Genomic DNA, 22,475 nt, shown 5'->3' on the forward strand with positions numbered 1-22,475 from the left:
TTGAATTCTTGTACTTTTTTACATTTTGGATTTTGTCTTTTATTATTTATGTTTATTGATTTAATGCTCAATTTTGAGATGATGCTCACGATATTTTGTTTCTTTTTATTTTTTTTTCTTTAATTTTATATAGACTTTAATTTAATTTTATAAAATGATTTTATTTATTCTATGACCCATATGTAAGATATAATGGCTATTCAACGACAGCTTGTAATTTAGATTTAATTGATAAAAATTTTTAATTTAAGAGTTTGATTGAATTAAAAAAAATATACGAGTTCAACTAAATTTAAGTAAAAATAAAGGAATTAAAAAGTACACTTTCAAAAAAAAAATGTAAATACATAATTTTTTTTTTTAATTATGGAGGTATTATAAGTTGAGTGATAAAAGGTGAAGTACACAGCCAAAGATCTAACCTAATCACATTGTGATTTATTTGATTTAACACAAAAAAAAAAAAAAAACTCAACAAATGTGCAGGTTAACAACACCATGGCTCTTCCGTCTAGTCTTTCTGCTTATAAAAAACAAAAATAATCACAAAGGACCCAAACCACCAAAGGTAAGATGAAATGTAGTTTTAGCAATCCAATAGTGTAGAATTTGTTGTGCAAGTTTCATTATCAAATCATCTCCTAATGTGACAGCAATATTGAGCATCAAACTGTTGCTCCAAAAATTCATCTCTTAGTCCAGTTTAGCATTAATTCTACATACAAAATATCATCTCTTAGTCCAGTTTAGCATTAATTCTACATACAAAATATTAAGCATTAATCCTATTAAAAGTGCAACATCAGGAGCACCAACACACAGGTTTAAACTTTCATGAACCTACGACCAACCGAAAATATAATCAAGAACATAGACCAGTGCCAGTGAGAAGGGATACAGGAGGTAAGCAACTGAAGAAGTCCAGAGAGGAAATGTAGAGCGGAAGCTGGCAAAAGCACCCATCACAATGCACACAATAAAAATAACCAGAACTTCAGATGAAAAGTCCCATGTCAACCCCCTGACATAAACAAGAGCCAAGAATACCGATAGGCAAAGGAGATTATTCATGGTTACTGCTCCGTATAGCTGCAGAAAGAAAAACATTAGAAGTCAGAGCTTTGCTATTGATAAATGATTACCCGATTATACTAACACTACATGCAACTCGCTTCTCATCTTGATGCATGATCACACATTCAAATTTATGTTTTAGTTCCCTCCCAAAATAATGAGCAAAGACATTTAACCATGAAATTAAAGAGTGAAAAGTTCTTTTTTTTTTTCAAATGCATTGCTTGCGAAAGTACCATGGTAGTTTCAAAATTAAACTTTCAAAACTCATCCATTAGGTGATATATATATATATATATATATATATATTTAGTTCTTGAGAAAAGGGCCATGGTTGCAAACCCATGACCTGTACCAATGGAGTTCTTACCTATATACCAGCAAGCAAAACCCAGTTAGCAAATATTGGTAATTCATTAATCTCATGCTTACTAGACTATTCCTACTCCATGCAAACAAGCAGTGCTAGAAGTTTGTATACAGCCAACAGCATTAATCAAAATAAAATTTTCCCTGTTTAAGTTGTAAACCCTCCATCTTAATCCCATTTAGCATGCTTATAGAAACAACCAGAAGCTCAAAACAGTACGTTAAGTACTTTCTTTTGAAGCCTCAAATCACACTCATGAAGAGTAGCTTAAAATAACTGTAACTTGTGCCCAAAAAAATTGGATAAGATGACGTCCTTTGAGTTTGCAATTACTTTAGCTGACAGGCAATCCACATTAGAGAATAGGGAAATAGAAACATTAAGAGGGGCAAATGAGAAGCAAACCTCAGAAAATGTTAATGAAGCAGTTCTAACCGTCTTCCGGCTAGCAAAGATGATTGCTGACACAGCCTCACTAGAGTTGGTGGCCAAGGGCAGTGCAATAAAAGAGATAAAGAAAGTAGGAATACTTGTTGCATCAGAAAAATTGTCAACAGCATCCACCAGGGGATCTGCAAATACAGCAGCAATAATGGTTCCTAACAACAACATCAATACTGCTTTGATGGAGATCCATCTGGGGTTTTCAACACCCTCTACGACCTCATCACTTTGATCCTCCACTCGATCCTCAGGCCCCAAAAGAGCATGTTCCCTCTTTGTTTGCTGTACATGAATTAATAAAAAATCATGGCCCTAGAAATGTAACAACTAGAGAGAGTCACCAGAGTGCTAATTAGTATTTACCACATGAAAATCATTTATAAGCTTAAATGTCTTAGAGCCAGAGTTGGCTATGGCTGCCCCTGCTCGCTTTGCCTCTTCAATCCATTTCGAGATACCATTGATGAACTCGTCAAGATCAATAGAATTATCAAGAGATGTATCAAAATCTTTCATTACTTTATCCACGGCATCATCCCTATCAAAGTCAATCTCTTCAAACCGAATTCCTAAGATCAGCGCTCTCATTTCAGAAGCTGAGAGTTTTTCATCATTATTCTCATCAATAGCATGAAACAACCTGTAACAGTAATGGTCAACAGTTACAAAACACAATAGATAAAAACCAGGGCAGTGAGGCAAATAAAAGATATTTTGTGTGTTAAAAAACCGACTTTTCCATTACGTCTCTGTTAAGTTGACCATCATCAGTCAGGAACCTTCCCAAAGTACGCTCTCTTAAATGTTTCAAAATTCCTGATATCACGTGTTTGTGCTTTGCATAAGCAAGTCGTCTCCTCTGGATCCATGGCTGAAAGACCTGCACAATCAAATGCGAATGGAAAATCAAGGATGGATGATGAAAGGAATCCTTATAAATATTAATAAACCATAGGAAGTAGAGTATACAATCTGTTAACACAGGAAGGTGTTTAGTACACATCATCTGCCTTGAATATTACAAGGTCCCAAGCTTTAGCATCGAAATTTTAGGTCTCACTTCTATTAGTACATGGATTTTAGAGTTACATTAAAATATATTACCTCTATCCACTTTTATCTGTCTGTTTAAGGTTTTTTTTACGGTGATTAATAAAGTAATTAAATCACTTATATTATAACAAAATACTTTTTAATTTGATTAAATTACCTTTTATCTAACCTAATTAAGAGAGAAATTGTGTTTCGTAGATATAAGAGTAAAAGTAGAAAAAAAAAAAAAGTTAATGCTCCTATTTTTTCAAAACGACAAATAACAATTATAAACAAAATAACTTCTAAAAAATAACATATAAAAGTAAACGGAGGTAGTAATATTTAGTTTCAAATAATGACAACCATATGATATATTTGTTATGCTAAAAAAGATAGAGGCTTTCTTTTAAATTGTATTACTATTTTATAAAATATGATTTAATTGTTTAAATTGTAAAAAGAAGAATAAGAGGGGGAGACAATGGAAATTTGATAATATAGCATATTTCATGCCTCAGATTCATATTTCCATCTCTAGCCAAATGTTTGTAGCTTTCTAAAGACTCCCCTTTTATTGTGGGTCCAGATCTCACAACCGAAAAAATAAAATAAAATTTTTAAATTCAATGACAGCTGGATTAGTCGGGCCTGGTTTTGCTAGCAAAACTTGTTTATTAATTGATTTACAGTCATATTCGAGTGACCCAATTATCAATGGGGGTTTATACAATTAATTCCTGTAAATCCATATATCAGAATTCCTAAATCTTAAAATGACGCAATGACACGAATTATTAACCCTAATCAATATGCTTCCTCTAACTGAGCTAAAATCAACTCAGATTTGCATTTGACAGTGTCTATCAACTTATTTCAAAAAGAGTTTTAGGCTACTTGTCATAATTAAAAAGTATAATGCTAATGATTTTACTGGAAATAGGAAACTGAAAAGGTTATAAAAAACGTTGTACTAATTATTAATCATAATGGATATAAAATGCATAAAACATGTTTTCGTTTTATGAAGTTGTCTTTTTTTAGGAACAAAAGATGTTTGAAGACTGAACATATTGGTGGTTTAACATAAATGTTTATTTGAATTTACTTGTCCTTTATGAAAGAAAACTGACACTATTGGTAAAAAAGTAATTAATCCAGATGCACATTGTCATTATTGCGTAAAGAAAAAGAATAATAAAAAGGGAAAAAAAAAAACACTGGTACCTGATAAAGGCAATAAGAAATCAACATTAAGAGAGATATAATAAGTGCAATCAAGACTGCCAAGTGCCGTCCTGAAGTCGAATTGAGGAGTTGTGGAAGTTGAACAATAATAAATGGGAGAACAGATATAGCCATTATCCTCGCAGCATAACAAGTCCATATATCAGTGCTAACACCGGTGCCTGCGACCATCAGAATTTCTGGATTGTTAAGGCATACACCATTCTTAAGTAGATATTACATTTTGTAATTAAATGGGTAATATTTCAAAATGATATGAATTTATAGAAAAAAATCTAGATCTTCAGACTCTAGCATTCACAAATATGTAAAATGTAATCAATATATTCTAAAATTAACCTATTCTGTCTGTTGATTATTTCATTATCATATTTGATATTTTAAATTCTACTATTTGATTCAGTGCAATATTTGAATCTCCATCTGCATCCTTGCTCTCTCACTGCCAAACGACCATGTATTTTTATCTACTTATTCTTTCACTCTTCAAGCCCTATGTTATTTTGATTCTATGGAATATTTAAATCTCTACTACCTACAGCCTTGCTCTCTTACTGCCTAGCAACCAGTAGCTCACTCCATATATATTTTGAAATACTTATTCCTTCACTCATCAACTCCTATCTTATCCAATAGGAGAAAATGGCTAAAAGATAGCTCATTGCATTGTCATTCAAGTAATATTAAGAATATATTCACATGATTCAAATTCCTCAAGCATTTAGATTTTAGCGTTGCAAATTGCCATTAAAAAGTGTGTCGGCAAATTTAGAAGCTAATTTTAAGATTTCACAATACCATGTAGATAATAAGGCCATTACATTTCCTACTCCAACCTGACAAGTCTTTGGAGAAATAATCCTCATAGATGCATAACCTTCAAAATTTTTTCATTATATTTTTTGGAGAAATTATCCTAATAGATTCAAAACCTTCAGAATTTTTTCATAATTATTGCTCAAAAGAGTTTTGTCTCTGCACTTGCACTTGGCAGAGGCTTCTAGTTCTACTAGGACCATCAAGGCAAGCTGCCAAAAAAGTCACAAGGTTTTCCAAAAGCAATTGGGTTTGACCTAACACAAATACTTAATTTTGTAAATTTCTCTACAAATAATCAAAATATCAAAGAAATGCTACTATCCTTTTCAATGGCCTTAGCAAATAGGTTAGTTTTAGAATCCTGGTTTTGAGATATCCAAGTGAACCGGATTTTTTTATCCACAATTACTTTCCGTTTAAACCAGTTGGGCTGAATTTTTTTTCATCTTATGTATTTTTGTTCAAATAAGACTAACATACCAGTTAAGCTGAATCCGTTTGTGTCCTTTCCATTGATGGCAACAGAATCTGTCTCCCGAAGGTCACATTTGCCAACAACAACGCAGGATCCCCAAATAATGGTAAGTAGCATGACAGTTGACCCAGCCAACAAGCCCATTCCGACAGAGACCTGGCTTTGAGCTGTTGCTGTACTCCCAGAAAGTCCAGATACTGTAGAGAAAAGGGAGGGGTCATAAGAGTAAAAGAAAAATATACAACTCATATCAGAACCCAAAAGTTGTGAAGTAAAATCTAGCATTGTACAGTCGTTAAAATTAAGCAACAAATACAGGATAAAACAAATAGATTAATTAAAAACTCCACTCATAAGATTCATCATATATTATTGGTATAATCAATCGCTGGAAATAGTGTCATAGACAGTTGTTACTATTACTCTCATCAAAATCATTAGCGCAGAAAATTGGCATAGAAATTAATTCTGCGCATAAAAATGAAATGACGCCGTTCAGCGCCATGGGGTCCATGAAAAGGACGATTAATATTTGATTCTCAGCATAAAAGTAGTAGTTATGACTACGGCTCTGATAAAAAAAAGGACGTTATGACTACGGCTGAATTGAGTTGAATTTTCAAATCACTAGGCAATATTCCAAAGGAGGAAAAAAGGTAAAATGAATTTGAGTTAAAATTGTGTGTGCCTTCCCTCTTCCAAGAATTTGAAGTCTATTCGATAAGGTATTTATCTAGTTGTTGGGTGGCTGAACTAGAATTTTTGACATGATTGTGCATACATAGAATATAAAGTTTTAAGTATTTTTTAACAAAATTATCATAATTTCACCGTTTCATCAAATATTGTGTGATTTCTTCTTAACCAATAAAAAAATTAGTAAAATAAAAAATGAAACGCAAGAAAAAATATATGCCAAAATTGAATAAATATGAAATAAATTATAAAAAAAAATATTGAAAAGGGGATGGCCTTATTCTCCATTAATATTTCCCACACTTTCCAGGCAACCAAACAGAAGGAAAAGGAAAAATAAATAAATTCACATAGAATAGAATAGAATAGAATAGAATAGAATCGGATCGGATCGGATCGGATCAAATCGAATCTCTACACACTAATCACATTACCAAGAATAAGCATTGCATCAGGAAGCGCGCCGAGCACAGGAAGAAACAAGCCACCAACGATTCCAGGGCCCAAAATCTCAAGCAAGAGCTCGCTACCATTAGACAAATAGGTAGCAGCAAAGAACATTAGGTATCCATACACAATTATCAAAAACAAGTTACCAAGCGCAGTGGAGGTACAAGGCATAAAGCCATAGGTCTGCTCACAGGAATACTCATAAGAGAACGGATCGAGGAGGATGTAAGGCCGTGTCCGGAGGGAGTGGACACCATCAGAAATCAGATTAGAGTGCTGAGACGATGAGAGGGGCCGGGAATGGACGGCGGAGACGGGGAAGAGGATCGGAAGGAGGAGGAGGAGGAGTAGGTGGCGGTAAGGTTTGTGAGCAGGCATGGTTAGTGATGAGACGAGTGCAACCGTACAAGAGAAGAAAAAAAGCGAAGCTGGTGGCCTAAGATATACAGACAGTTGCTGCGGGCGCGTCCCAACCGCGTGTGGTCCGGTGAAGGATTGTGTAGGGTCCGATCATTTGATGGACGCTTTCCTGTGCTTTTTAAGTTTTTCACTATATTTTTAACCATTTAAATAGTTAGTACAAAATCTAATATCTCAAATCACATTGCCCATAACTACATCACCAAGCGGCTGCTCAGACTCGGCTCACTCCGTTGCCTTAATTAGACTTTCATAGAGGTAAAAAATAAAAAACGTTTAAAATATTTTTTTTGCTAAAAACCAATAAATTATATTTATTCACGGTGGTTCCATTCCCTACTGTTCTCTCATGAACAATTGGTTTTAGTAAATTATAAATATAATTAAGTGGTCAAAATAATTACACATTTGCTGGAGTTTGGACGGATTCCACTCCATCTTAAATTGTGCTCTTTCTAATTTAGCGAGGATTTTTATAATTACTCTGAAATCTAATATATATATTTTTTTCTTTTATAAATTGTGCTTGTGTCTGATAAAAGTTAATATTTCTATCAGAATAGAGGTTAAACCCTAAAATTAAACGCTACGCTGGTAAAAGTTCGACCGCGTCTGCCAAAGAGAAAGTTCAACCTGGCTCGCCCTTTTTGCTTATGAGAAATTATTTATAATTAATTCATTATTCAGTAGAAAAAAAAAATAAAATATTGAAATTTGAAGATTAACGAGGAATAAAATCTCTTACATTTCAAAAGTCGCTCAAAAAATATATAATAATATTCAATTTTTCATTCTATTTTAGTCTTCTTAAATGTCGTTCTGTGTTCGCCATGAAAGCAAATAAAAAATAAATAAATAAGTTTAAACAATTTTAATGAAGAGTCAAATAAATTCTTATATTTTTTAATTTAGGTTAAATAAGCCTTATTTAATAAAATATTATTTTTTAATAATTAAATATTAAAAATAATAATTTTAACATTAAATAATTTTTATTTATCATGCTTTTCCTTTTCCTTTTTAAAATTTTATTTTAATTAAAAATAATAAGTAAGTTTTAATATTTCAAATTAAAAAAATTATATTTTAGTATGCAATAACTTATTTAATCTTAATTAAAAAATGAGAGTATTTATTTGATTTAAATTTTAATTTTAAATTTATTTAATCCTTAACTAAAATTACATTAACTTATTTTATCTTTTTCCATAAGTGATTTTGGTTGAAGCATCTAAACGGCAGCCTTAATTTATCACGCCGTTTTTATTTACTCTTGTTCTCTTTTATTTTAATCCAGTAAAATGAAGCGAGTCAAGTACAATTGAATTGATATATTTCATAAAACAATAAAAAAGAGTTTTTTTCAAAATTTTTAATAGAAAATAAACAATTCAATTGATGACTAAGGGTTAACAAAAATCATAGATAGCGACACGTGGCTGAGCAATTTAAGGGAATATGGGTGTTGGAGTGTTCTCAGAGGAGAATATGATTATTTTACTATTGTAACCCCTATCGTAATTTCTAGTGAGGATGACATGGGAGTAAATTAGCGGCATGATAAGGGCTTGGGAAATCTGCCCCTTCTGGCATGGCGGATTTTATTTATATAGTGACCGGCCAATGTTTAGTAGATACGAGTAAAGTTTTATTAAGTAGTTTATCTTAATTACTAGAGTATGTTTTAAAGTCTAATTAGATTTTTTTTAAGATAATAATGATTCAGAGATACAAGAATAATGCACAATGTCTAATTAGATTAGCATAATAAGCAACTCATTTAATTGGTTTCTTTCAAAATTAGTGAGTGTGTCGACCTATTTATAAAGGATGCTCTAACTTTAAATAAGTTGAAAAATTACATAAGTTGTACCCATACAGCCTAAGCCTCAAATCTTTATTTTTAAGTGATAATCATATAAAATATTTTATTTTTGATATTTATATATTTATTTATCGTATCAATTATTTTATTTCAATAAGTTCATTACCACTTGCTCGTTTAGTGTGAATAAATGTTATTAATATGATTTCTCTTATAATGAATTGACGATCATTCGCATTTTTTCATTATGTGGAGTGTATGATTATTTTTGATATCGACTTTATAACTTCTTTAGTTTAAGGCTGTTAGTGAAATCGAGATTAGGAAAATAATATTATTAGATAAATTTTTGTCTTATTGAACTGAAGAATATCTAACTTTTTGTAAGAGAACAGCACCTAAGCACCTGACTCAATGATACTTATAGTTACACCATAAGATATCTGACTCATTTTTAAAGTATATATATTTTTATCAAGAATTTATCATTTTTCTTAATAGTATACATCCGATCTTTTTTTTTTTATGCGCATGTACATATTATTTGTTTAAGTATTTATTCACTTATCTAATATCATGGAAAAAACAAATAAATAAGAATTCATTTGCTCTTAAAATGGTAGAAATTCGTTGTCCTTATTTAAAAAAAAATTGTTAAATAAGTTTTATAAATAATTTTATGCCTAAGATTAACACTATGTTTGGATTGGTTGAAAATGGGAGGAAAGAAAATAATTAGAGAAAAATAACTTTGAAAAACACTTTTCCTTATTTGGATAAGAGAGGAAAAATAAGGGAGGGGAGGAAAATAAATTTTATTTTCCTCTACTTATTTTCCCTCTAAATTAGAGAGAAAATAAGAAATTAAAGCAAAAAAAAGTTAGATTTGTATTATCTTTCTTTTATTTTTTGTGTTAACTTTTATTTTTTTTTTTTATTTTCTACACATTTAAATATAAAAAAAAATAAAAAAAATAAAAATTATTTTTCTTCTTTTATTTTTTTTTTCTCTCAAAATTTATCTAAACAGAGTGTAAATAGCTGATAAGTTAGGCAACATTATTTAATTCTCCGACCCCACAGGCACTAGAAATAACGTGTCTTCCGTCATGTGAATTATTTTATCCATTTATGCTTTCACATGTATGTGATTCAGAGCCAGTGCCTCCTTGCCCATAATGTGGTCCAATGGGCGCACATTTTATTTTTTACAAATTTTTAAATCCGGCTCCAGCCAGCAGTCTACATTTATATCCGTCCGTCCCCTATCGGCAACTTGTCCAACGCGTGCGTTGCGATTGCATATTTTAATTATTTATGGTGAGCCGCTTTCAACTCTATTTGCCGGAATTAATTAAAATAATTTTGAAGTTGTCATTTTCACAACCAATCTATTCAATTACTCCGGTAATGACAATTTCATTTACTTGAATAATCCAACCATTATTCTACAATTTGGAGGTCAAAAATCCAAGGTTCTATCATTGATTCTGAAGAAAAGTTCAAATAAAGAATATTAATTCAAGGTGAAATTATTAAAATTTTTTTTATCCCAATAATATTAAATCTTCTCCCTTTAGCTTTGACTTATGTCCGTCTTGTTTCTATTCCAGTTTATATCCTTCTTTTCTTTACACTCTCTTTGAATAAATTATTAAAAAGAAAGAATTTTTTTAATTTTTTATTATTTATTTTATCTCTTTATATTTAGATAAATAAAAAATGAAAGATAAAAAATAAAAAATAACCAAATAAAAATTATTTTTTCTTTTTAAATTTTTATTTTATCTTTAAATTAAAGAGAAAATAATTAAAAAAATTTATTATTTTCTTTTTTCAATTTAAATAATGAAAAATATTTTTTAAAATTTATTTTTTTTATTATTTTCTTTAATAAAGTGTTAATAAATAAGATAAAGTCATTTCAAATAAAAGGACAAAGGTAAATTGCCTAAATTAAAGGCGTGGCAGCGAAGTCAGGCAAGTGGACAGAGGGGGAAAGGTGGCAGGACAAGTGGAAAACGAAAGATTAATTATTCTTTAGTCGGCAAAAGGATTGGAAGCCACGTATCAGATTTGTTTCCCAAATCCCACGCTGTCAAATCCCACTAAATCTAAGCTTAAGCGTTAAGCCATATTGAGATTGTTATTAATAAATAATATCTAAGTATTTCAATAACAGTGACTTTAACGTTACGTTTGGTTCTGAGAAAAGAAAATAGGAAGAGAGAAATAAAAAAATTAATAATAATAATAAAATATATTTTTATTTTTTATATTTAGATGAAAAAAGAAAATTATGAAAGAGAAAATATTTTATAAGTAATAAAATTATAATTTTTTTAATTAAAAAATAAAAATTTATATAATATAGAAGTATATTTATAATTTTTTGATATTTTTTTCTTATTTCCTCCCTGTTTTGGAGAAAAAGTAAAAATAAGTAAAAAAAAATTATTTTTTTTCTTAAATTTTTTTATTTCTATTTATTTTCTATTAATTTAAACATAAAATGATAAAAAATAAAATTATTTTACTCTTAAATTTTCTTTTCTTTTTTATTTTCTCTATATCCAAATATAATATAAATTACCTAAAATTATTACATTTTAATTATAAATATTTTTAAATAAATAAATAATTCGTTATCTTTTTAATAATAATAATTAAAATAATATTTTAAAAAATTATTTTTTTTTAAATTTTGACTTCAACTTTAAAGATATATTTAAATTGGAGAGAAAAAAAAAGAAAATTATGAACAAAAATGAAAATAATTTAATGAGGATAAGAAAGGAAAATAATAGAAAAAATAATAAATAAAAATATTATTTTTTTTTCAAGTGAAAAATAAATAAATTATTTTTTATTTTTATAATTAATTATTTTAATTTTAAATAAAAACATAAAATAGATATTTTATGATTTAAAAGCTACTTTTTCCTTTTTTTTCCTATTATTCAATCAAATTTTTTATTTTTTAAAATAATATCCCAAAAAAATTCCCATCACTTTTTTTTTCTCCTTTATTTTTTCTCCTTTATTTTCTTTCCCCTCTAATAAATTTTCTAATAATAGGCTAAACAAATGAGTTGCCATAATTTGATAGGTTCACGCGGTGAGCAACTCACCAAGCCACCAATTAGATATTTCCAATTAAATGTATCTCCATAACTCCACCAGCTCATCCTTTTTTTTTAATTTAAATAATTTATTCAATCCACAAGGACGATTTTAATTAGGAGTGAGCAATCGATTCAAATCGAATTGAATCAAATCGAATTAAATTATAAAAATCGAATCGTCAATTTTAGAAATCGAACCGAACCAAAATTGATGAAAATCGAATCGAACCGAACCGCTTTATTTCAGTTCGGTTCGGTTTAAACCGATCGGTTTGATTTTTAATTGATTTTTTAATTTAGACTTGATTTTTAAGTTATTTGATCTAATTTTAACTTTGGTTTGAACCTAATAACCATTAATCAATAAAATTAAATAATTAATATATATAATTAAATATAATTCATAAATTTTCCATAAAAAAAAATTAATTCAAAAATAAATTCGGTTCGATTTGACTATATAGATCACTATTCAGTTCGGTTTAACTGATTTTTTTATCTTCAAAACCGAACCGAACCGAAATAATCGAAATTTTTATAAATTAAAACCGAACCAAACCGATTTTATTTTAAAACCGAACCGATTGAATCGAAATGACTCGATTCAATTTGATTTTTCAATTTGAACCAAATTCTGCTCGGCCCTAATTTTAATATCTTCACCATGTTTTGTGATGCAAAAATATTTAAACTACAAATTATTTTTTTATATCGCTAATAATTAATAATTTAATTTAATTTTAAAATTATGATATTATTTCCATTATGATATTTCATTTTTAATTAATTAAAATTTTATAATATTATTTGTCAAGTCTTTTCTTTTAACCACCAAAAGCTTTTTGTTATATTTTAATTTTAATTATTTATTTTTTAAAATATTTACTCTTTTCACACTTCCTTTTTTTTAAATAAAAATAAAAAATAACCTAACAAAATTATATAGAAAAGTACATATAAAAAGATTAAAAAAATAGCTTAATAATTAATTAAATAATAAAACAAAACATGAATTATCATCTGATAATAAACTTTCCATGTGCTCACGCATCCTAAAATCCCCTAGTGCGTTTAAAACAATCACCTTCTGTTCCATTATTGACTCGTTACTTCTTTTCTAAGTAAGCCCTTAATTAAGGAATTGCATTTTGGTAATACACGTATCTATTATTGGAATCAAACACTCTCCCTTTAGCTTTTATATTGTGAATAAATAACCCACATATAATTTTAATAGCCTTTATTTCTATATAATAAGTACATACACTCGCTTTATATTCAATATGAGATTTCAAAAAAATAATTTTTGGACATACTCGATTTATTCATAGATCTTAATTAGAATCACACAAAAACACTTAGGTTTTCTTTATTTTTTACTCAGATATATTCCTTTTTTGTTAATGAATAAAACACAAGCCCATCGGTCAACAAGACGTATGCGTGAAGAAATTTCTGAGATTTTTTTTCACATCTTCTATCATTATTTTCAGCCCCCAGAGGAGGGCAGTTTAATGTCAAAGCTTCCAGATATTCTCTGGTATATACCAAGCAATGGGTCGGGCAAGAAACTCATGGTCTAGTCCCTTATAAAGTCCAAAAAATCCAGAAAGGTTGACAATGACACGACTTAGGAAATGGAGTAATTTTCGATCAATTACCAAGTCACAATTAGTTAGATTGATCAATTCTAAATCTAAAATTTGACTTAGAATCCATGTTATATAAAGGGGAAAAATATTGTATGAGCCTAGAATACCGCTTCATGAAGCTGAGCTGATATTCCCAACAAATAATAACGCGCACATAAAATAATTGTCAATCACATTTTTGCTTTTTATGATTTGAGGTAATATTTTAACTTCCCAAGAGCGCTAGAGGTAGTATTACATTTATTAAAACTCCATTTACGGAAAATATTTTTTTATATTTTTAGATATTTAAGACCATTTAAAAAAATTAATGAATAGAAAAATTTAAATTATTTTTAAGGAAAATGACTTTCATTTTTTAAAAGAGAAAGTTATTTTTTATTTTTTAAATTTTAAAAATTTTATTAAAATGTGAACACATTTTTATATACATAAAATAAATAAATATCATTAATTTAATATTATTATATAAAAAATATTTTTTAATTTAATATTTTTTAAAAAAATATTTTTTTATGTATAAGTCATTTTTCGTGGAACAAACAGAGTTTAAATTTTTATTTTTTAAATAAAAATATTGATGTGTTCTATTATTATTAGTTAGCGCACCAACTTAGTTCTGTAAAATGAAATTTCCGGAGTATGCATTAATTTCCCATATAAAGGGATCATTTTGTTTTGTTTTGCCAATAGTTGTACATCCTAGAACAAAAAGGATATTTCTGGGCGTTGCGATCTTCTCTTTTTTTTTTTTGCCTTAATTTTCTTGCCAATAACACAAAAGGCAATGGCTAAGACAACAGGGAGTATCATGGGTGCATTGGTAGATTGCTGCAAGGTCCCAAGGGCAAAACCAACGAGACAAACAAGGTGGGCTATGGTGTAGATAAAGCTTGACCCAACAATGAAGCCCCTTAGTCCTACCACCGCACACAACGACTTGGCGAGATGAACAACCCACAGCACAAGCACCTCGCCCGCCAACCACCGCATAGCGAAAAGGAAAAATAGAAATGTGTCACGGATTGATTAGGGAAAAAACTACATAGCAATCTGTCACGTACGGATGCCAATGGTGTTGTGGCCGTTTGTGGCGTTAGTCATTTCACAGACTTAACCTGGACACGGCTTGAATCCAAAGTAGCTGATGTCCAGTCACTACAGAGCAGTAATTCGACCATGGTTGCATATTGATGTCTGATAGATGTATTACACTTCCTAGTAGCTTTTGGGTACTCGCCAATCAGACAAGTAAAACATGATCAGAATCATAGCACCCAAGCTAGAAGAGAACAACTCCTTTACAAAACAGAGATACTAAAAACCTGCAAAAAGAACCTACACCTAGAATTTCTTGAACTTAATTTGCCTTCAAAAACACTTTTGATTTCCTCTATTTCAACATTATTAGCACTTCTAATTGGTCTATAAATTATCATCAATAGAAAAATAATACAAGATTTTAAGAGACTAAAGTATTTTATAAAGTATCAAATAGCAATTAAATTAGATAGAATTTAAATTAAAATTTTTGTACTTGATTTAAAAAATAAAAAATAAAAAGGGATCAAATTTATGCATTTGAGAGCCTGAGAGGGCCAGATTTTCTAAGCCCAAGCGATATTTCCATTCCTTATTGACTGGGATTAGTTTACTGGTTCCATATTATATGGAATTGGTTAAATTTTACTTTTATATTTGTTTTTAGCGAGATAAATGGAAAGGGGTGAGAGACACAACAACAGTAAAAAAAAAGGACAGAAAAAATTTTATCTAAATCCGATCCATTATAAATCTAAAATATAAATATATAAGATTTATATATTTAACATATAAATCTAAAAAGAGATATTGATTTTTACAAAAGTCTCAATGTTGACTTTGAATTAAATTGTCATTCTAACTTTTTTTTTTTTTATATATATAAATAAGTTGGTCTATATATTTCTCAATTCTTCATTGCATAATCAATATAGAAAGAGTTTATTTGTCAGTGCATTCACTCTTTTAGATAACAAATCAAAATTATATTTAATTATCATAAAATTCATAAGTTCATATAGGCGATAATATTTAAAAAAAAAAATTAAGATGTGGTAGGTTCAATCATATATATATATATATATATATATATATATATATATATATATATATATATATATATATATATATCCATTTTCCATTCAACAAAATTTTATTAGATCCCAGTGTTGAAGTATTCTACACCTAACTAGGTGCAATGGGTTTGGACGATTGGGCGTGTAAGCTGATGTGGGAAGGAAATTCCTCTAGTAATTTCCCATGGCACAAGTTCAGTATTTGTGGTGCAGTGCAAATGGTCTTAGCCAAAGCATAAGAAAACTGCTTATTATATTCCAATTATTATGTAGAAAAATGATACCTTGGCTTTGACAACAAGCCCCAAGATTAATTTCTTTACAAAACTTGTTCCAAAGGAGGGGCAAAGACCTAGCCATTTTCTTGGGTTTACGTCATAAGAGAACATTAAATTGTATATTCTTTATCGAATCAAGGTGATAGGCATAATTTTATAAATTATCACAAGGCACAAGCGTTACAATCGTCAATCAAAAAGAGAAATATTCCATCATTAGTCCAATAAAAAGTTTCTCCAACTCCAAAGCGAATTTCATATTAGTTAGTTGGTGGAACTTCAAGCTAACTTCATGCTATATAATATAATTATATATCCCAATAAAAAAAAATTGAAGTGGATAGAGAAAAAGAGAAAGAGACCAAAAAATTCAATCCTTAGACCAAGAATGTAAGTTTCTTTGTAGAGTAATATATCTTGACTTAGAAATTAGTAGACATTTTTAAGTTGACCAAACAATATGGAGGAAAAGGCATTACTCTCATGCAGATGCGGATATATATAGGTGCCTTCCATGCATGAAGAGCAATATTTACAAAGAAATGGAGCATTATCTCTTCTGTTTCCTGGCCATAGTCTTAATGTTTACACAGAAGTTAATAGCTGCAGATGGAAATGAAATCAATGTAGGTGCGATTTTGGATGAAACTTGTCGCATTGGTAAAGAAGAGAGAGTAGCTATGCAATTGGCAATTGAAGATTTTAATGGAGATAACACCAATCGAAGCTTGATCCAACTACTTATTCGATACTCTCATAGGGAACCATTTCAAGCAGCTCTTGCAGGTAAAACATAATTACATTTACCATTTTATCTGATTTATACATGTCAATTTATTAATAAGTTCTTTGTTGTTCATGGGCAATGCATGTTTCGTTGAAGTCAAATTTCCATAATTATTATTACTTTTAAGTATATGAATTTTTTTCTAACTGAGATCAGGTCTTTTATAAACTAAAGACACGTGATATTTAAATTTAAAACACTTGAATTTTGATGTATTCTTTGTAAATATGTATAAATTTATGAATAACAAAAATGATATGAGAAATCAATTGAATCTGATTATGATGATAGCCAAATAATTTCAATAAAACATATCTTCAGATTTATCAGATATTATCTAAAAGAAAGTATGCATGATAGAATTTGATAGGTCTATCTTTCAGAATCCTCACCAATTTAGAATAATCATATCATTATTCATCCATAAGGCAAGCAATTCTAACAACTGACAATTTGATTTTATAGATTCTTTTTCCCTTTTAAACACTAAACATTTAAGACATCATAATTATTAATTTAATGGATAAATAAAACATAAACACCTTTTGTTTTCTCAATTTCAATTCTCGACCTATATATTTTTTTTATCAATTAATAGGCTTAATTTTCATTCATAATCACTAAATTTTTATCATTGATTTCAAATTTTCAATATAATCACTTAATTTTAATTTATTATATAAAAATACTCAATTTTAATTTATATTTCAATTAGTCACCACGATTACATTTCCACATAATACCGTTGAATCTCATGATGAAAACTTAGTTTTTAAATAATTTTACAACTAAAGATAAGTCTATTTATTTCTTAGTTAACATGTAAAAAATTTTGACTAAATTTGTTTCTAGGATTGGTTTAAGTTGTAAGAGAGATTCATTTAGTTTTAAAAATCTCATGTTTGAATCTGTCACTAATCTCTTGGCATGGTGGCATCATCTATCAAAGTATTTTAAGTTTCAGCTCCTATAGATATTTGCAAATGTCTTTGGGTGTACAATACGCAATATTCTTGCCAGGTGTATGGTCAATGTCTGATCAATCTGTTTGTATAATTTTTTTTTTTTTATAAAAAAAATACTAAATTTCTATAAGAATCCTGCAATATTGAGCTAATCTGATCAAAGTCGACGGACTTTTTTATATTTTATGAAAAGTTTTAAATAATTGCGATAATAACCCATCTCTTGATAACATAAGACTAGCTAGAATTTTTTTTGGCTATCACAGACGCCTTCCAAAGGAGAGAAATATATATATCATATAAAAATTTTAATAATCTGATATTAGTGTGAGAGGAGAAATGTCTTATATGATCTATAAATTTCTAACTCTTAAATAAGCTCTAGGAATTTGATTAATTAACGTAACCATATTTGTGATGCATTGCAGCTAAGGAGCTTATCAACAGACAAGTAAAAGCCATTCTAGGGCCACAATCTTGGGAAGAGGCATCTTTAGTTGCTGACGTACTGGGTAGCAAAAACCAAATCCCACTTCTTTCTTTTTCCGACTCGGCTCCAGAATGGGCACCGGAGCGATGGCCCTTTATGCTTCAAGCTTCACCCAACAAGTATGCTCAAATAAGAGCCATAGTTGATATTGTGCAGTCATGGGAATGGCATCAAGTTACTTTAATTTACGAAGACAAAGATTCTTCATTCGCTGGATTAATGCCTCATCTCTCTGATGCCCTGCACGAGGTAGGTGCTGAGATAAGTCATGTTTTAGCTCTCCCTCCATTTGCTTCTTCTTCTTCTTCATTGTCCAAAGAGCTTGGAAGGCTTAAAAGAAGGCAATGTAGAGTGTTTGTGGTTCATTTGTCGTTTCCATTGGCGGTACGCTTGTTCACAAAGGCGAAGAAAATGAAAATGATGGAGAAGGGTTATGTATGGATCGCTACTGATGCTTTTACAAGTCTTGTTCATTCCATTAATGCCTCTGTCTTTTACTCAATGCAAGGGGTTCTAGGAGTAAAGGGCTACTTCCCTGACAATGAGCTGCGTTTTCAGGTTTTCTACGAAAGATTTCGCAGAAGATTTAGATCGGAATATCCAGAAGAAAATAACCATGAGCCTGGGATGTTTGCAGTGCAGGCTTATGATGCAATGAAGGCGGTGGTTTTAGCGATAAGGGAAAGCAACAAGGGAGGTCAAGACTTGTTAGAGAAGATTTTAGCTTCGAACTTTGATGGTCTAGCAGGAAAGTTTCATTTTATTAATCAGAAATTAGCTCCAATGCATACATTTCAGATCATTAATGTGATGGGAAGGAGTTATGGGGAACTGGGGTTCTGGTCTGATGGACTTGGTTTTTCAGAGAATATCACTGCTAGTGGTGCAACGTATAAGTCCTCTATGAAAGATCTGGGACAAGTGTTGTGGCCGGGGGGGCCTAGGTCTACCCCAAGGGGATGGAATTTAGCAACAGATGATGATGCTAAGCCACTGAGAATTGGGGTGCCTAGTGAATCCACATTCAAGCAATATGTGGCAGTTGAATTCGATCAACTGCAAAATTCTACTTCCTTCAAAGGATACGCAATTGAACTCTTCAAGGCATCCGTGCAAAAGTTACCATTCTATTTGCCATACGAATTTATTCCCTTCGAGGGCAAATATACTGATCTGGTGAAAAAAATTCATTTAAAGGTGTGGCCTATAATTTGTGAAGGGTTCATGAAATTTTAATTTGCTTCCATCGTTGCAGGAAAATTGATTTCTCTCCTTTTTTTTTTTTTTTCAATTAATTGTGTGCGCATGGGAGCAGAATTTTGATGCAGCAGTTGGAGACATAGCAATAGTGGCAAACCGATTCGAGTATGCAGAATTTACTGTTCCGTACACAGAATCACAACTGGTGATGGTAGTTCCTCTTCGGTCAAAATCAAGTAGTAAAGCATGGTTATTCGCAAGGCCTTTTACTAAAGCCATGTGGATTCTGATATTCACGATAAATGTCTACAATGGTTTTGTAGTATGGCTGATAGAGAGAAATCACTCCTCTGACCTTAGAGGCTCCTTCCTCAATCAAATGGGAACTTTGGTCTCTCTGTCCTTCACCACTCTCTTCTCCTTGCAAGGTATAAACTTCAGTTTTCTATTTGAAATCAGCTTCATTATAATTAGTTTTTTTGTTATTAATTGTGATTCTAAAGCTAATTTAATTCACTTTTTTTTTTGTTTATCTAAATGACCAAATTAAGGGGCAAAGTTGCATAGCAATTTATCACGCATGGCAATGGTGGTTTGGCTGTTTGTGGCACTAATTATCACACAGACTTACACAGCTAATCTCTCCACCATACTCACAGTTTCAGGGCTTGTACCTGCCATAGATAGCATTGAGTCGCTTCAAGCAAGCGATGCACTTGTTGGTCATTTTGGTGTATCATTTGTTGCAAAATATTTGGAGGAGGTGTTGCACTTTAAGCCCAGAAACATGAAAAATTATTCCTCGCCTGAAGATTGTGCTAAGGAACTTCGAAATGGAGGAATTGAAGCTGTTTTTCTTGAAAAACCAATTGCCAAATTATTCCTTGCTAGATTCTGCTGGGGCTTTGCCATAGCTGGACCATCTTTCAAAGTAGGAGGCTTTGCATTTGTAAGTACCTTGTCAATTCTTCAGCATTTATATATATACCTTACATCAGCACAATTCAGATATGAATCATGGATGAACCTGTTTGTACTAAAAATTACATATTCTTACCAAGCTTGGTAGTACTGAAATCGTATCCGGAATTGTGAGGTTTCGAATTTGAGTTATTAAAATTTTTTTTGTGATTAGTCCTCTTGGTTTATATCTCAGGCATTTGCAAAGGGCTCTCCGCTACTTCATGAAGTAACAGAAGCACTAGTGAAAGTAACAGAGAGTGGTGAGCTTCAAGAACTAGAAAAAGCAATGATTGGTTCTCAAAAGTGTGTAGTAAATCAAGAGGAATCATCAGAATTAGAAGATGAGACATTCAGCCTAAGCCCCAGCAGCTTTTGGATGCTTTTCATAATAACTGGAGGCACATCAACACTTGCTCTCCTCATTTATGTTTTTTACTACAAGCATAAAATTCAAGAATTTGGCCTTGTCCATGGAATCGTATGGATGCTAATGTACTTTGACGTAGTGAGGCGTTGGAAGCATCACGAAAATCAACTCTCTCGGGCTCAAAGATTGCATGCCAATGACCATGAAGCTCCAAGTCCAAGAAATTCTTCAACCACTGCTTCAAGAATTGTGAACTCAAGTTTAGCTATCGACTCCATGCCATAGATCAGCTATAAGGAGCTCAAATTTTGTTAATTTTTAAAATATCAAAAAAAAAACTTCACATATACGTGTATTGTTTCTATGTAAACATTTCACATCTTACTTGATATAAATGCAGCAGCAAAATTAACAGTATTATTAGTATTAAATTCTCACCATTTATGAATTATGTTAAATTATATGATGTACAGGGCAAGTCTTTCTATAATTTTTTTTTTTAAATTAAAGGTAATATCTCTCACATATTTGATATAAATTAAATAGAAATGTATAACGGAAAATCACATAAATCCATTTTTATTTTAATATAGAAACTACTTGCTATTGGATTAATAATATTCAATAATCGAGTGTCTATCTTATAGCTAGTATTAAACATCCGCATACACTTGAATTTGTTAAATTTTAATATAAAAAATAATAAAGTTTAAATTAAATTTTAATTCTTATATTTTTAACCGAATCAAATTCAAATAATATATTGTATTGCCTTGAATCGTATTAGATTTATGATCCAAAATTTTAGTTGATTTGAAATACCTTTTCCTAATTTGAGAAATATTCCTTAATAGGATGGAAGTAAAATTTCTATTTTAGTATTATTCCTAAATTAAGTATGATTCATAATTAGATTAGGATTGAGTGAATTAATACTATTAATAGGAGAAGAATGGAAAAGTTATTTTGGTTTTGCTGGAGAGTGACTTTATCCATAGAGAAGGACAGTTAGCTATCATAGAGAGGGGTTTTGCCAATTGCTGAGAATTTGTCTCAATCCATTGATAAGAGGCTTTTACTTATTGTAGTCTGATAAAGGGAAGAGATTTTGATCTAAAGTGAAGATATGACATAATTCAAGAGAAAGTGATTATTGAGTTATGTTTAGAAGAGACCGAGAGAACTATCTAATGTATTTACTATAGACAGTTTATAATGAGTAATTTGTTGAATGTAATTGCATTGATGAGTAGTATAGTTTGATTTTGTAATTGATGATGATACTTATTGATAGTAGAACATGACAATACTTGTGGATATAATCCTATGTGAAAATGATAAACTATGTAAATATTGATATTTTGTGTGTTTATTTTTTTATAATTTATGCACTTATATATTGCACAACAAATCAATTATAGTAATTTTTGGTCATAATTTTACATAATTAATTTTAGCATATTTGAGTATGTAATATTTTTATTTATATCAGAGTTAAATTTTAAAATTTTAAAACTAAATACTCATGAAATAATTAAGCAATAATATAATTTAGATTTAGATTCATCAATCTTAATTACAATAAAACAAAATATAAAAAAAATTAGCTAAAGGAAGTCGCATGTAGTGTGTATATAACTACGAGGAAGGTAATCATAGAATGGGTCGAAATTCGACG

At 30.1% G+C, this 22,475-nt stretch overlaps 2 protein-coding genes across 2 annotated transcripts; one reads left to right on the top strand and one right to left on the bottom strand.

The window, feature by feature from the left end:
- Nucleotides 1-598: 598 nt before the first annotated feature.
- On the bottom strand, nucleotides 599-7,258 carry LOC110644174 (sodium/calcium exchanger NCL). Its single transcript, XM_021796838.2, has 7 exons — nucleotides 6,593-7,258; nucleotides 5,468-5,659; nucleotides 4,148-4,329; nucleotides 2,623-2,768; nucleotides 2,252-2,528; nucleotides 1,850-2,170; nucleotides 599-1,089 (listed from the first exon to the last, which is right to left on the bottom strand). Exons 1-7 carry the CDS (start codon nucleotides 6,984-6,986, stop codon nucleotides 841-843), a joined length of 1,761 nt encoding a protein of 586 aa, XP_021652530.1. The 5' UTR covers nucleotides 6,987-7,258; the 3' UTR covers nucleotides 599-840.
- Nucleotides 7,259-16,571: 9,313 nt separating this feature from the next.
- Nucleotides 16,572-21,214, top strand: LOC110644178 (glutamate receptor 2.8). The gene is made up of 5 exons (XM_021796844.2): nucleotides 16,572-16,811; nucleotides 18,206-19,464; nucleotides 19,583-19,895; nucleotides 20,019-20,416; nucleotides 20,624-21,214. The coding sequence occupies exons 1-5, from the start codon at nucleotides 16,607-16,609 to the stop codon at nucleotides 21,080-21,082; spliced, it is 2,634 nt and encodes an 877-aa protein (XP_021652536.2). The 5' UTR covers nucleotides 16,572-16,606; the 3' UTR covers nucleotides 21,083-21,214.
- Nucleotides 21,215-22,475: the final 1,261 nt, after the last annotated feature.

Source organism: Hevea brasiliensis, chromosome 15 (assembly GCF_030052815.1).
Source record: "Hevea brasiliensis isolate MT/VB/25A 57/8 chromosome 15, ASM3005281v1, whole genome shotgun sequence".
NCBI classification, from domain to species: Eukaryota; Viridiplantae; Streptophyta; class Magnoliopsida; order Malpighiales; family Euphorbiaceae; genus Hevea; species Hevea brasiliensis.

What these genes read in the sequence shown, in the direction of transcription:
- LOC110644174 (XM_021796838.2), bottom strand. Translation starts at nt 6,986, where the DNA reads ATGCCTGCTCACAAACCTTACCGCCACCTACTCCTCCTCCTCCTCCTT. An exon ending in AAACGGATTCAGCTTAACTG is followed by an intron (nt 4,330 to 5,467) that starts GTATGTTAGTCT and finishes TGATGGTCGCAG; the next exon opens with GCACCGGTGTTAGCACTGAT. An exon ending in TTATAAATGATTTTCATGTG is followed by an intron (nt 2,171 to 2,251) that starts GTAAATACTAAT and finishes ATTCATGTACAG; the next exon opens with CAAACAAAGAGGGAACATGC.
- LOC110644178 (XM_021796844.2), top strand. Translation starts at nt 16,607, where the DNA reads ATGTTTACACAGAAGTTAATAGCTGCAGATGGAAATGAAATCAATGTA. An exon ending in TGAAAAAAATTCATTTAAAG is followed by an intron (nt 19,465 to 19,582) that starts GTGTGGCCTATA and finishes GCATGGGAGCAG; the next exon opens with AATTTTGATGCAGCAGTTGG. An exon ending in AAGTAGGAGGCTTTGCATTT is followed by an intron (nt 20,417 to 20,623) that starts GTAAGTACCTTG and finishes TTTATATCTCAG; the next exon opens with GCATTTGCAAAGGGCTCTCC.